General features: G+C 49.9%; 2 protein-coding genes across 2 annotated transcripts; both read right to left on the reverse strand.

Moving 5' to 3' along the window:
- Positions 1–9467: 9467 nt before the first annotated feature.
- On the reverse strand, positions 9468–10632 carry LOC133910960 (uncharacterized). The gene has a single exon (XM_062353198.1). It carries the CDS (start codon positions 10580–10582, stop codon positions 9653–9655), a length of 930 nt encoding a protein of 309 aa, XP_062209182.1. The 5' UTR covers positions 10583–10632; the 3' UTR covers positions 9468–9652.
- A 2323-nt stretch (positions 10633–12955) lies between these two features.
- LOC133912037 (3-ketoacyl-CoA synthase 1-like) lies at positions 12956–15144 on the reverse strand. Its single transcript, XM_062354573.1, has one exon. It carries the CDS (start codon positions 14963–14965, stop codon positions 13328–13330), a length of 1638 nt encoding a protein of 545 aa, XP_062210557.1. The 5' UTR covers positions 14966–15144; the 3' UTR covers positions 12956–13327.
- Between the last annotated feature and the right edge of the window lie 361 nt (positions 15145–15505).

Raw genomic sequence — 15505 nt, forward strand, 5'->3', positions numbered from 1 at the left:
CCTCTAGCCTATATATACCCTCTCATTTTGTCTCCCTGAGTAACCTTGTGTAAGGACCCCAAACCTGGGTTCTCCTGTGCCTCCAGTACCAGTCCCTGGATTAAGTAGCTCATACACATATTATAATATTTATAGTATCACAGTCAAACTTCGTACATGATTATTAAGGTTACAAAGTACAAAAGTTTACAACTCATACTATATATTGCAAACCTGGCCGAGAGGCCGACAAAACATAGTGAAAAGTAAAAGCCCAAGCCACAAGCAGCTTAGGGTGCGAACGCGACTTCTAAGACTATTCTTCATCCATGCCTTGACCTCCGGCGAAGTTAGCATCAGCTTCCTTATCTGAATGACAACAAGAATGAGTACAGAAGGTACTCAACAAGCCCTATACTACTTCAAGGTGTTTGATAGATGCATAAAGGGGTAATTCAAGGATAAGGCTTTACGGTTTAGTTTTAAACATCAAGTAGTTTATGTAGGTATCTGTCGGAGGATTAACTCCAGTCGCAGGGATCCCAAGAGACCCCTTTTTAGAGATTCGGCCGGGGGATGATCCTGAGTCTGTTCGTCGGAGAAATAAATGGGAATGAATGCAACAGCTGGTGGTGGTGGTGTGACCTAGTGCAAGAAGAAGTAAATGCACCGAAATTTAGACAGGTTCGGGCCGCACGGGGGCGTAACGCCCTACTCCTGTATGAACTCTATGAATGTCTCGAGGAAGTCCCTCAAGGATGTTGCTGGTTACAAAAATGTTTGTCTATCTTAGAGCCTGATGCTCTTTGTTCTTCAGCCTGTCTCGTGCTGCTCACTTCTCAGCCGTGTTTCTCTTGCGCTGTGTTCTTCTGAGCTTAAGGATCTATTCCAGATGCATTCAGCTATGTGTTCCGCTCTTTTCTCTCCCTCTTTTCCTTTTGTGCCGCCGACTGCTTTAAGTACCCGTCGACCGCAACGTGCCCTGAACGGGAGGGGGGCACGAGTTCCGAGACACCATAAATGGAAAGGGCGTCATCATTTCCTCTGGGCGAAGTGACCGGTGGTGGAAAATGCGTCGCACACCCGGTCATCCGTCACAATAAATGGCCTGGCAACGGGCGCCGTGGAGAGGGCCCACCGGGCAGCCGCAGAGCGGCCCAGCGTGCCCGCCCTGTCTTGTTCACCTGCCACAACAGCGCAGAAGACGGAATGCCTCGGCCCTCACGACGTTATCCTGAGACGGGCCGGATGGCACGTGACGGGACCCGTGCAATTAATAACCCCACGCCTCTCTGCCAGAACGTGGCAGGAACTGACGCTGAGCGCGGCGGGAGCAGTTGGAGGTGACAGGCCACGCACGCTCTTTAAATGCGGCATCAGGCCTTTGACTGGCTGACACCTCATCGGTGGGCCCCTCGGGGGCCTCTGCCAGGGGGCTTTCTCGATCGTCGAGGTACTGAGGGCTCGAGGGTACTGTTCACCTCTCCGAGCACTCTCTCCCAAGAACGCCCTTTCTTGTCCTTGGGGGACCGAGTGCTCGGGGGTACTGTTCACCTCCCCGAGCACTCTCTCCCGAGAACGCCCTTTCTTGCTCTCGGGGGACCGAGTGCTCGGGGGTACTGTTCACCTCCACGAGCACTCTCTCCCGGGCACGCTTGTACGGATCCTCGGGGAACCGAGTGCTCGGGGGCTGCTGCACGCAGCCCCAAGCACTCTCTCCCGGGACTTTCTCCGGTGAGTCCTCGGGATACTTGGGTGCCTAGGGGCCACCGCCGGCGGCCCCGGGCATGTTTCTCCCGATACTTAGCTCTCCTGATCGTCGGGGGACTAGGGTGCTCGGAGGCCACCGTACACCTTCCCGAGCACTTTCTTCCCGGTACTTAGATTTTGTGGATCATTAGGGAACTGGGGTACTCGGGGGCCACCGACTGCGGCCCGAGCGCCCTCTCCTGGGACTTGACCTTTTCTCACCTTGCGGGAGAGACTCCGCGGGATGGCGCCATGTGGCAGATGGCTAGCCTGGCCTCGGGATTCGGGGACCCCCGGTTCCTGATACACCGACAGTATCCAATTGCATCATCTATGATTGACTTTAAAACAATTTAAATAGTTCAAAACCAGGTAACAAGCTATATCTGTGAGTTTCTTGATCCTGGGAGGGGCTACGCCTTGCTTCACAGTCCCTATCATCTCATCTGGTGTACCTCTAGTACCACACAGCTTTTGACAGATTAAGCCAGGAACCTCATCACACGGACATCTAGTCCACAAACTCACTCATCAAAACACACGCGCTCGGAGTCTAGTCAAAAAGGTTCTGCCTTCGCATGTCCATAACCGTGGACATGACTATTTGAATAGATTTACACCCTGCAAAGGTTGTACAACTTTACCCACACGATATGCTTAGCCTCCAACCGTTGCAAGCGGAGGAGCGAATCATACCGAGACCCTCCAAACACCTTTAATGCCAGGCTTTTCTATGAAATTTAACACTAAGCGCCAGAATCCATGTACTAAAGGCCAATCCCCTTTTTAAGCCTAGCCCGGTACTAGCAACCTCCAAACAGAGGGACAGATGGACACTTGACTGTTTGCTACTCTCAGCCTCATAATATGATGCCTAACTTAGTCCGGTGAAGGAAAGTCAAGTCCTGCCCATTTAGGACACATGGTTGCATGGGGGTTGCTAATGCATGGCTGCGAAATGACTCGATCCTTAAATGGTTAGGGAAAATATCTTCCAGCAATGAATACCATAAAGGTAACTCAAGCCCCCAAGAGCATCCTCATCTAGAGTACTACTCTACCTACCCGTGCCAAAGTAGGTTTCACCCATTTCTACACATATTCCACCATAACCCACATGACATAAGGATTTCACAACTATCATGAAATTCATAACCATAAAGGATCCATGGTATATGAGTTATCATTGATAACAGTAAATCTTATCTCTGAGAAGAGGTGTTTTAAAAGCGACGTCTTCGAGGAAAGCATGCTAGATATCAAGACGCCGTCTATCATTAATATAGATAACAACAGTTAATACTAGGGTGATATGTATTTTAGATGATAACATTTATGACATGTCAAGTATTGATATGATTAACTACTACAAGCAGTTTGTAAAGGCATAATGCATAGCACATGCGATATAAGTCCAGTTTTAAGTTGATCATGTAGATTATTTGAAAACATAGGTTTAATATGATCAAGAAAATAGGACTTGCCTTCTCCGGAGTTTTCTTTGAATTCTTGGTTGTAGTTGGGATCTTTCTCACTCCTGACACTTCCCGCATAGAACTTGTAGAAATCGTGTGCTTCTGCAATTACAACTGCGATCAACAATTGGTTATACTAGAGAAGAATCAAATAACACCAAATGAAAAGTAAAATGATACTTACTAGATATCACAATATGATAGATGACTAGATCTTGATTTTAGATAAATTTCAGCGAAAGAATCGCCAATATCGGAGCCAGAACAGAGAAGTTATGGTTCCTGGAAGATTTAATCTAAAATTAAATCAGGAAATTACGAAATTGTACTATCCATATGTGGGACCCACAGGTGGGGCCACTGAACAGTAGCATGGACCCACATGAATAGTGCTAAATTGGGACGAATTGGGCTTAGATGGGTCGGGTCTGGGCATGGATGGGCTGGGCTGTGCTTTGGGCTGCATAGTGCTTGCTTAGCAGGCTGTAGAGCTGGGCCAGCCCACTTGGGTATGGCCCTTGGTGGCTGGGCTGGCCTAGCTGGCCAGTGGTGCACTGGGCTGAGCCATGGCCCACTCGGTCAGGCTGAGCCATGGCTCACAGCCGTTTTCACGCGCGCGTGGGCTCGCATGGAGCAAGGCTGCGCTGGGGTAAAACAGGCCGACGACGAGCGATCCCGGTGGAGCCGCACCGGAAGGCTCATCGGAGACGCGCTCCTGCCAGAGTTCCTCGATTGGAAGCTCATGCCGGGGATCTAAGCACTACAGGGAACATAGCTAGGGGCTCATCGACGGCCGACGGTGGTCAGAGCAGTGCCCAACAGCGGCTGAAGAGGGCGGCGGTGGCAGAGAAAGCTCGGGCATCACCTCCCCACTACAACGAACTACCTCCCTGCAAAGAGAAAGGACCAAAGGCACCCTGGACATCAGGGCATGAAGGTTGGCCTCACACACAATGCATACACATGTCGACGACGAGTGATTGCATAGCGGCAGAAACAAGAGAACGGCAGCTCATGGCTACATTCTAAGAGGGAGTGCTCGGGCAGCTATACGCTACCTAGGCAGATGCACGAGGGGACCGGGATGCTCACCGAGCGCAAGAACGGCGACGGGCAGGGCGGCAGCCGGTGACTCATCGCAGAGGCGGTAACGGCACTGCTTAGCTACTGGCTCGGGCAGGCTCCCGTCGGGCTTCTGGCAAACTGATGATGGCACAGGGATGGCGGCAAGGGCCTGAGGCTCCTCGACAACACGTGGTCAGTGGATTGACGACGGTGAGCTACGGTGGCGTATAATGGCGGCGGCAACGGTGGAATGGGGGAAAAGGGGAAGAAGAAAGGCTGGGGCTGCACTATTTATAGCGGGGAAGGGAGCTGCAGAGAGGCGGTGCGCGCGCGTGACGTCGGGTGGACGTCGATGGGTAGTGTCGTGGCGTGGTGGTGGATGACTCCCATCATTTCCCCCGTGGTATGGGCGGCCTACACCGTCCATGCGCGTGCGTGGTTAGGAAAGTCGCGGGCACCAGCGGCTTTGGGTTGCGGGCGAGAGAGAGAGAGAGAGAGAGAGAGAGAGAGAGAGAGAGAGAGAGAGAGAGAGAGATAGAGATAGAGAGAGAGAAGGGGGAGAGAGCGCACGACGGGACGGGTGAGAGAGGCAAGTGGCTCACCGGCCGTCACGATGGTGAGAGACAGCGAGGCGCGGCGTGGGCTTGCATTGGAGGAGAGGGAGGAAAGGCGCGGGCGCACTCGTTGGATCGCTGACACATGGACGGCCATGCGACGCGCGGCGCGGGAGCGCACGGGAGCAGGCCGGCACAGTGCGGTGCGGGCTGGGCTGAGAGAGTGCGTGGAAGTAGGCCGACGCAATGCGGTGTGGGCTGGGCCGGGAGAACACGTGGGAGAGAGAGGAGAGAAGGCTGGGCCGACTGCGCTTGGGCCAAAACAGGGAGGGAGAGAGAGAGATTGAGCCTGGGGTGAATAGGAGAAGAGGTAGGAAAATTGGATTTAGTATTAAATTCAAATGTGTGATTTGAATTCAGATTTGACTTTGGATTGAGATCAATTCAAATAACATATTTGAATATGATTTGAACTTGAATTTTGAGCTTTCTAAGATGATTTGAATCAAGGGATCTAAATTTGAATTGGATTTAAGCTGAATAGAACTTAAGAGTAGATTTGAAATTGAGAGACATTCAATTTCAAATCTCCACACAAAGAACCATAAAAATAATTAAACCAAAAATGCATATGCTAAATTTATTGCAACGATTAATTCAAAAATTGTCTTTGTGCTATTTGGAATACTTATCCCAAATAATATATTTGAATCTATACATTCGAGTATATATATGTCAAATATATATTTCCTTTTGCTTCGGTTGTGCTCCCTTCCCAGGGTCAATCTGGGGGATTTTGGTTGGTGTTAAAGAGGATTTGCTGGAGCTAGAGAATTGTGAGATATTCTATTTTTGTATTAAAGCCATAGTAAGGATGAGACTGTCTAATTTGAGATGGGAACTGATCACTGTATATGGACCAGCAGACCATAGCTTACCCAATGATTTCATCCAAGATATGGAGGATATTTATGACAAGGTGTCACTGTCTCTAGTGGTGGGAGGTGACTTTAACCTAACTAGAAATGCTAATGATAAGAATAACAGTAACATTGATAAGAGGCAGACTGATCTCTTCAATGGCTTTGTTGGTAAATTCCAGTTAAGAGAAGTAAAGAGAGCATGCCTTAAATTCACTTGGACAAATAGGAGACTAGACCCTGTGATGGTCAATCTGGACATGTTCCTAATATCTAGTGATTAGAAACAACACTTCCCTCTTTGTCATGCATGGATCCTGATAAGGGTGGGCTCAAACCATAGTCTCATCTATTTAGATTTTAGAGAAGCTAGCTATCATAGGCAAAAAACACTTCACATTTGAGAAGCAATGACTGTTCCATGACAATTTTAAGCAACTTATTGGTGACAGGTGGGATAAGAAAAATGCAAGTAGACCTGCAAATGGCATAGAAACCTTTGTGATATCAGACAACTCTTGAGGGGTTGGCATAGGCAACAGATGGGAGAACAGAGGAAAACTAAGGATGAAATCCTAGGCCAGCTGTCTATTTTGGATGCACAGGCAAAGGTTGAAGGTTTAAACACTGAAGAGTGGGATACCCAGTTACATATAGAAAGGAGTCTAGAAAAAAATCCTTGCCATGACGGAAATGTTTTGGGAACAACGTTGTGGGAATACTTTGAATAGAGATGGGGACTCTAACACCAGATTCTTCCGCTCGCTTGCCAATAGGAGGAGAAGAAAGAACCTGATCCTCTCTCTTGAGACTGATCATGATCAGATTAGTTCTTAGGATCAGATCATGGAACATGTTTATGAATTCTATAAGCAACTTTTTGGGGCAAGTTCTAGGGAGGGATTAAGGTTATCAGAATCCTTTTGGAATGATCAAAGCAGGCTGTCAGAGGATAATAGCAATGCTATGATCCAACCTTTCTCTTTGTCAGGAGACTGAGATGGCTTTAAAGGAATGAAATGTGACTCTGCCCCTGACCAAATGGTTTCAGTTCCATATTTTTCAAAGTCTTTTGGCAGTGGGTGAAAGAGGATATCTTTGAGATGTTCAATAACCTCCATGCATGTATGTTGGATTTAAAGAGACTTAATTATGGGATCATCACCTTAATCTCTAAGGTCAAGGAGGCCAATAACATCAAACAGTATAGACTTGTATGTCTCTTGCATATAGACTATAAGGGCTTCACTAAAGTTCTCAACAACAGGCTAACCCCAGTAGATAAGAAGGTTATTGAACCGATCCAAACAACATTTTTCAAGGAGAGAAATATTTTGGAAGGTGTTGTGATCTGGCATGAAGTGATCTATGAGCTAAAAAGGGCAAAACAGAAAGTGTGCTGTTTAAAATTGACTTTGAGAAGGCATATGATAAAGTGAAGTGGGCTTTCCTAGAGGAAGTCATGATTGGAAAAGGCTTTCATCCCTTATGGACTCAATGGGTCATGCAATCTGTCTAGAGAGGCAGAGTGTGCATAAACATTAAAGGTCAGAGAGGCCCATACTCCAGGAAATTCCAAGGTTTGAGACAAGGGAACTCCTGCTCTCTTTAATATTGTAGCAGATGCTCTTAATGCCTTGATGGTTAAGGCAAAAAGCAAAGGGCTCATTCATGGAGTGTTGAACACTTGCTGCTTGGGGGGATCACCCATATATAATATGCAGATGATATTATTTTAATGATTGATGGATCTGATAGTTCAATCCTCAACCTTAAAATCATCATATATTGTTTTGAGTGGTTATCTGGCCTGAAGATCAACTTCCACAAGAGTGAAATTTTTGCTTTTGGAATGGATCAAGGGGATAAAAAAAGAGTGACAATATGTTGAACTGTCAGTTGGGTCAACTTCCTTTGAAGTATCTGGGTATTCTCGTTTCTGATTATAAGCTGGGGCTAGCTGGTCATTCTAGGATTCTCACCAAAATGACCAATAGACTAGATCCTTGGAAAGGCAAAAACTTAACCGGGGGGAGGGGGGAATATTGACTGTAACTAATTCTTGTCTCACCAGCCTCCCTATATATACCATGAGCTTTTATCACCTTCCTATTGGTTCTCACATCAGGATGAACACTATTAAATCAAGGTTCTTCTGGAGGGGGGGCTGAAAATGGGAACAAATACCACATGGCCAAATGGGAGGCCATTTGCCGGCCAAAAGACCATGAAGGTCTGGGTATCCTGGACACCATGATCATGAATGACTATTTTCTCACCAAATGGATTTGAAAAATCTGTTCAGAATCTCAAGATACTTGGTGCCAACTCCTCAAAGCAAAAGACATGCTAGATGGGAATTTCTTCACTGCCAATCATAAGGGCACTTCCCAATTTTGGCAAGGGCTTCCTAGAGTCAAACATCTTTTCACGTGGGGGGCTATGTACAATGTTAATAATTGGTAGGACTGTGTCCTTCTAGGATGATGTCTGGCTTAGAGATACCCCTTTGAAAACCTAATACTTTGATCTGTTATGCCTCTGTGCTCATAAAAAATCTCTAGTTGCTGATTGCTGGGATAATGAAAACTGGGGAAATTTAGTTTAATAGAAGCTTTATTGGGAGAGGCATTGTTCAGTGGGAAATTTTTTTGAACAGATTACAACAGGTTAACCTCAATGAGGAAGAGGATGAAGTCCTTTGGACTCTAGATAAATCAAGAAGATTTACCACTAAGTCTCTATATAGATTCTCATCTTTGAGGGTGTCTCTAGCATGGGGGCTTAGGTTATTTAGAGAAGTAAACTTCCCCTTAAGATTAAAATTTTCCTGTGGCAAATGTTACACAACAAACTCACGGTTGCCATGTCCTTAAGAAAAGAGGGTGGAAAGGAAGTGCAAGGTGCACTTTAGAGACTGTTGATCACATCTTTTTTTGGTTATGTGATTGCTCAGTGTGTCTGGAGTGATGTATGAGAAATTTTTGGATTGAACGGCTTCCCTTGCTCGGTGGCTGACTTATGGTCAAGTTGGCTCCCAAGGGTTCTCAAAATTTCTCAATTGTCGAGCTTATTCTTTTTTGCAGGACTTGCTTGAGCTATTTGACGATCTAGGAACAAAATGATGATCGAAATGAAGTTTTCAAACAAGCCACTTGAAGTCTTATACGTTGTTGTATCATTCATGTAGAGTTGGAGCATTCTCCTCAGAGAAAATGACAAGCTCATGGTACATTGCGCCATCTCGGAGATCAGGGGATGGATGCGCGAGTTCATACTAGCTGAGGGGCTGGTATTTGATGTTTTCGAGCTATAGAGCCCTACTTCCTCTGTGTAATAAGATGGTTGTGTTATTCAGACTTTACTTGTCTCTTGTTGCGTGTATTGTTATTCTGGAACTGGTATCTCAACTTTTTATGTTTCTTTTATTCTTCTGTTACCTGAATGAGTTCTGCTGGTTTTCAATATAAGTTGATGTTTTTCTTTTAATATGAGCTGAGGCTTTTCTTAAAAAAGAGTCTAACGAAGTAGAAGTAGCTCATGAGCTTGCTCAGTTAGCGGTTGGGTCGGTGCATAGCGTTGGGTGGCGTGCGTAGACACCTGCATGAACCGTATGTAGCGGCACCGGCTTTAACCTGAATATTCAACACGTTTGTGCTTTAGCGTAACACTTTCATAGCGATGCATGACTAGGAACAAGAAAATGTGAAAAAATGGTAGGAAAATATAATCGACTTGGAAGGCCGAAACAATTACAGTTTGCAATTTTCAGATACAACGACAGCACCCGATTGACATCAGCAAAAACACCACCCCAAACACAACGAAATACACATCTCCCGGCTTCTTGTGCCAGAAACAATAAGAATTTAGTAAATCACAACCATTCGCACGCGAGCGTGCCTCAAATTCAGAGACCCGGACCCATGGCGACGGCAATGTTGAGACCCAATGCAACAGCCATCCCAACGAAGCTGAATCCGTGCTTCAGCGCCCCACTGTCGTACGGGCTGTTGTCCACCAGTGGCTGCCCCCCGAATCCGAACGTCTGCCCCACGCCCTCCACGGCCTGACCCTGTGCCGCGGCGCCACCGAACTGATCCGCTTCCTGCGGCAACGGCGCCAAAGGCTGCTCGGGCTGCGGCAACGGCGCCAGCGGCAGCTCGGGCTGCGCCACGCCGCCAACGCCAACGCCGTTACCGTAGCCGCCGCCTTCTCCAAACGGCAGGTTGCTGCTCCCGTGCCCGATCGGCTCCGCGAAAGGGGGCAGCGCGGCGGCCAGGCCGGGCGAGCCGGGCATCCCGCAGTGCTGCGCCGCGCGCGGCTCGTCGCTGGCCTTCCACGCCAGCTCGCCGCCCTTGTCGAGGATGCGCATGTCGCCCTCGTCCACCAGCTCCAGCGTCTGCAGGAAGTTGTGGTCGTCGGACCGCGCGTCGTGGGTGTGCCATACCGAGTTGCTCCCGTCGAACACCTCCAGCCCGTTCCACGAGAACACCAGCGCGCACGTGTTCACCGTGCTCACCGCCATGCACTCGGACTCCCACACGCTGCGGCCCTCCGCGCCCGGCGCGGTCGTGTCGAGCACCTCCACGTAGCAGAAGTCGGCGCCGAGGCCGCCGGCGCCCGGCGTGGTCTGGCTGCGCATGAAGTACGCCGCGTACTTGCCCGATGGCGAGGTCAGAAACAACACGGGGTTCTCCTGCCAGTGCGGCGGGATGCTCGCCAGGATCTGCTGCTTGGTCTCCCGCTCCAGCGTGCCGGCGGGCGCCGTCGCCGTGGCGTATGGCGCGAGGAGAAAGGCTAGCGAGAGGCATACGACAATGTATGGGACGAGCTGCATGGCTACTGGTTTGGGTTTGGCCGCTCGCGCGCTGGTCAGGTCGAAGTGGATCTCTGTGTGTGTTTTGTGCTGTTGTGCATGGCTGGTGTGCCTTTTATAGCCAAAGATGGCAATGGAGTAGAACGCGATGACGGTGTAAAGGCAACGTTGAGTGGTTGACGTTACCGGCTCCAATGTTTCAGTGAGAGATTAGGAAAGAAAACGAGCACAAAACTTGGCTAGCAGATTTCTTATATGCTTTTGAAGTTGACTAGTGCGTGCGGTGAGCGGGCAGCACCGCAACAGAGGATTAGAAATGTGTAGTCAAACACCCGTATTCATTTAAATCAATTGAGATTTAAGCTTACGTGGCAAGGCTGTGGCTGATATCACAATTTTGACGAAGGGGTCCATTTCAACGTCAGATCAGGTTCTTCTTTTTTGTCAGGTAGAAAACTATTTTTTATGATTGTATTGTCCTCGAGTACAATACCCATTATATCACACCCGCCGGTATCCTCAACAGTAACTGAGTACATATCTATATATCAGTAACTGTTAATATATCTGTAGTTACTATATAAGATCTGTGTCCATATCACACGGGTCAATTTCATTTGTAGTTCTTTATGTTTCCACTTAACCACTCCACCGATAGTTCGAATTCGATTACTAGTATTGTACTATTTCTTATCATAAGACAAATGTTGGAGCACCAGCTAGTAAATCACTCCGGTCGGAGTCTGAACAACCTGAACAATCCCATTCGAGAATAGAGGGGGGCAACAAGTTTCCAGTGGGCCCAACGGCCACATTAAGGGCCTGTTTGGCGAACCCAAACTCCGGCCCAATATACGTGGATGGGCTTGAATTTAAATGGGCCAGGATTCCGGTTATCCAAACAAGAACCTAGGATTTGTATGGAGCCTGGGAACTGGATTACCCAGATGGCAATTCGTCTTCCCTCCAAAAAAAGGATGACAATTTCGACTCTGCTGTGCAGCCTTCTAGCATTCCACTCAGCAGCATCTACAAAAAAAAAAAACATTCCACCCAGCTGCAAGCTGCACCTTGATTTCTTGGAAACTCACGGCGCACCCCACGAAAGGAAGTCCAAAATGTCAGACGGTGCTCGCTGAACCCGGGACGGCAGGTGGGGCCGACGCCGCGCAGCCGGCTGCTATCCATCGAGTTCGTCGCGTCAACCTCTCCCTCAGCAAGCAATGAACCGGTCGTCATCAAACTGCACGCCCAACCAATTCAGTCGTCAGATCTACAGGCCATCTGGTGCCGCGGCGCGGTCAGGAATTAATGGGCGCGACTCGGTTGGACTCCGGGTCCAACTTGACGGACGACGGAGGAGGGGAAGAGGAGGTCGGATAGCCAGCGGCCCAGCGCTCACCTCCTCCCCTGCTTTTTTATTCTGCCATGCGGTTTATGGAGCCCAAAAGCGGATGGTTGGGCGTTGAGAGCTGTCTGACCACTTCACCTTCTCGATCATACTCTTGGACTTCCCCTGTCGCGCGTTCTGTCTGAAGGGTGACTGGCTCTTCTGGGCTGAAGAGAGTTTTATGGCAGATCGGATAAAACTTACGAAATGGTTACCGACTCAATTATTACCTAGCGATGGTTCCTCTGTCGTACAGGAATTGTAAAGTTGTTCAAGGTACAGTCAGGGAAAAGCAATGGCTCTCTTTTTCGAGACCGAAAAGCAACGGTTGATCACCAAAACACTAGTTGATGCTGCTAGCCAGCTGCGGAGGTCAAAACGGTACTGCAGCTCTTCATTACAGATGTTGTTTCTTCTTCATTTCGACTGTCGCATATTATGACGGTCACGCAGAAAGTCAGATGAGCGTTGAGCGATATATTCGTGCAATAGCAATACGGATAGATGCCGCAATTAGTCTGAGAAAACGACGCGGAACCACAAGGATCTGATAAGTCAATCCAACACCGAGCTACCACACCAAAGTCCTGATTGTTAGCGAGTCGTAAGGCTGTGCATGCATGGACCTGTTCACACCTGCATGCACATTGCTCGACTGGCTGGCTCGCTCCACTCGCCTGTATTCCTCTGTGTTTCTGTTGTATTTTGGCTAAGCACGATGTGCCGTTGTACCTCTATATCTACTCATGAATACAACGATAAGAAACACGGTGGATTGCAATCTCGTTCTACTTCTGTACACTGACATTACCAAGCATGTCTCCAACTGGATATACTACTTTGCAACCAAGCGTGGCGGCGTGGATGAACTTGTGGTTTGGTAACATCATGTTGCGAATTTGGAAGAGACTGCACTGAAAACACAAGTTTTCGTCACAGATCTTCCTTGCACCAATCATTGGTTACTCCTCTCGTTCGAGAGCCAACAACAGAAATGCACGTGATTTAGAATTTCAGAACAGGATATGTACTTGATTTAATTCACACTTGATCGATAGATCTTTAGTCATGTGAACTGCACACTTGTCCATTCTTCTTCCCCAGCTTCTAGAAGGCCAAGGAAGACCAAGGGACTAAACAACAAAAGCTGGAAAAGAATGGCACTGCTGGCTTTTGGAATTCATTACACCGCATAAATCTCTGAATTCCAAAAACCAGCACTGTCTACGCACGGCAACCTACTGGATGAAAAATAAAATACACAAAGAAAAAATAAAAGGAAATATATAATTTCCCCCTCACATGCCCTTCCTTCGTCGCAAGGAAAATTGAGTCATACAATTGTTGTGTGAAGTCACGTAACGTGGGCCATTCTATCAGACGTACGCCTTGGGAGGGTACTTGTCGACGTCGTCCACCCAGGGGTTGCAGCTCTGCGCGCCCTTCCCGTCCTGCCCCGCCCCCGCGGCGCCGGGCGACACCGCCGGCACGTCGCGGAGCGCGCGCCACACGGCGCTGTTGCACTTGAACCCCGACCCGAACCCGATCTGCCACACGCGGTCGCCGCGGCTCACCCGGCCCTTGGCCTCGGCGTACGCCAGCTCGTACCACAGCGAGCTGCTGCTCGTGTTGCCGAACCGGTGCAGCGAGCACTTGCTCGGCTCCATGTCCCTGTCCTCGAGGCTCAGGCTTCGCTGCACCTCCTCCAGAACCGCGCGACCGCCGGCATGCACGCAGAAGTGCTCGAACGCGCGACGGAAGTCCGGGATGTACGGGCGCACACCCTTGACGCGGAACACGCGGCGCATCATCAGGGATTTGAGGAACTTGAGCTGCTCTGTGAGGGGGAGGACCAGGGGACCCAGCGTCGTGATGTTGGTCTTGAGCGCGTCGCCGGCCACCGTCATGAGCTCCCGCGCCAGCGACACGCCGACCTTGCTGACGTCGTCCTCGCGCTGGTACACGCAGTTGAAGCACTCGTCGGTTGCGCCCTTGTGCGTGCGCACCGTGTGGAGCAGCCGGTACTTAGCGCGCCCGGCGTCCGCGCGCTTGTTCGACAGCAGCGCCGCGGCGCCGCCCATACGGAAGATACAGTTGGAGAGCAGCATCGAGCGATCGTTGCCGAAGTACCAGTTGAGGGTGATGTTCTCCGTGCTGAGGACGACGGCGTACGAGTTGGGGTTCGCCTGGAGCATGTCCTTGGCGAGGTCGATTGCGATCAGGCCGGCGCTGCACCCCATGCCGCCGAGGTTGAACGACTTGACGTCCTCCCTCATCTTGTAATGGTTAATGATCATGGACGCCAGCGACGGCGTCGGGTTGAAGAGGCTACAGTTGACGATGAGGATGCGCACGTCGCGGCGCGGGTTGATCCCGGTGGCCTTGAACAGCGCGTCCAAGCACCCGAACATGACCGCCTCGGCCTCCATCCGCGCCTCGGCCATGTTCAGCCTCGGCGGCCGCGCCTGGATGCCGGGGGGCAGGTACGTCTCGTCGCCAAGCGCTGAGCGATTGGTGATCTTGGTCTGGAAATCCAGGGCCGCCTCATTGAAGGACCCGGTGCTCTCGGTCATCTCGAGGAAGCCCGCCTTGGAGATCTTGTGCTCATCCTCCGGCTTGTAGCACGCGAACTCGACAAGGTACACCGGGCGGGGCCGCTTGAAGTAGTACACGGTGAGGAGGAGCAGCGCCGTGCCGAGCCAGGCGACGCAGGTGAGCAGGTCGATGGAGTAGTAGATGACGTCCAGGCGGACGAACGAGTAGGCGGCGGCGGTGAGCGCCGGCACGCACAGCATCGGCAGGAGCGACGTGGGGCTGCCGCCGTGGCGGATCCCCAGCTTGACGTACTTGAGTTTGATGTTGCGCGCGAAGTCCGGGAGCCGGCGGCGGATCTTGATGACGATGCTGGGCGCCGGCTCGCCACCGTCCCGCTGCGCGCCGTCGCCGCGGAAGGCCATCTCGGCCGTGAGGCGCTCCCGCTCCATGACCGCCTCCGGCGCAGCCTCCATGGACATAGGCTAGCGAAACTTGAAGCGTGTCAAGCGGAACGCGACGTCGCCTTTGGTGTGATTAGGAGGCGAACACCGGAACGGGATGCGTGGGTTGTCTGCGCGGGCAACTCCAATATATAGGGCACGCACACGACGGGAGTGCAATCAACACACTTGCCGCGGAAGTTGTGGCGTATCCAGCTGCCGGAGCAGTCAAATTTATAGGCGTCCAAATCAAAGCGGCACTTCTCCGACCCGTATGACACACACGAGTACGAATACGAATGAGAGCCGGCCGGTACACTCCTACACCGAAACGGTAGCGTAATCCGAGACCGTAACTACTCTTACTGCTAATTACTCCGAGTTTTCCTATCCCTATCCGGATGATTTATTACCATATCCGTGCATTAAAAACAGACGTGATAACATCTACTCCTATTACAAAATTAAGGTACGAAGATGTGTATATGTTATTGGAGTGTTACTAAATAAATACGTCGCGAGCGATATTGTAGTTTGATTTTAAGTTAGATCTGACAAATGAGGAGGAGATCGTTAGCT

The sequence above is a fragment of the Phragmites australis genome, chromosome 3 (genome assembly GCF_958298935.1).
Source record: "Phragmites australis chromosome 3, lpPhrAust1.1, whole genome shotgun sequence".
In the NCBI taxonomy this organism is placed as follows: domain Eukaryota; kingdom Viridiplantae; phylum Streptophyta; class Magnoliopsida; order Poales; family Poaceae; genus Phragmites; species Phragmites australis.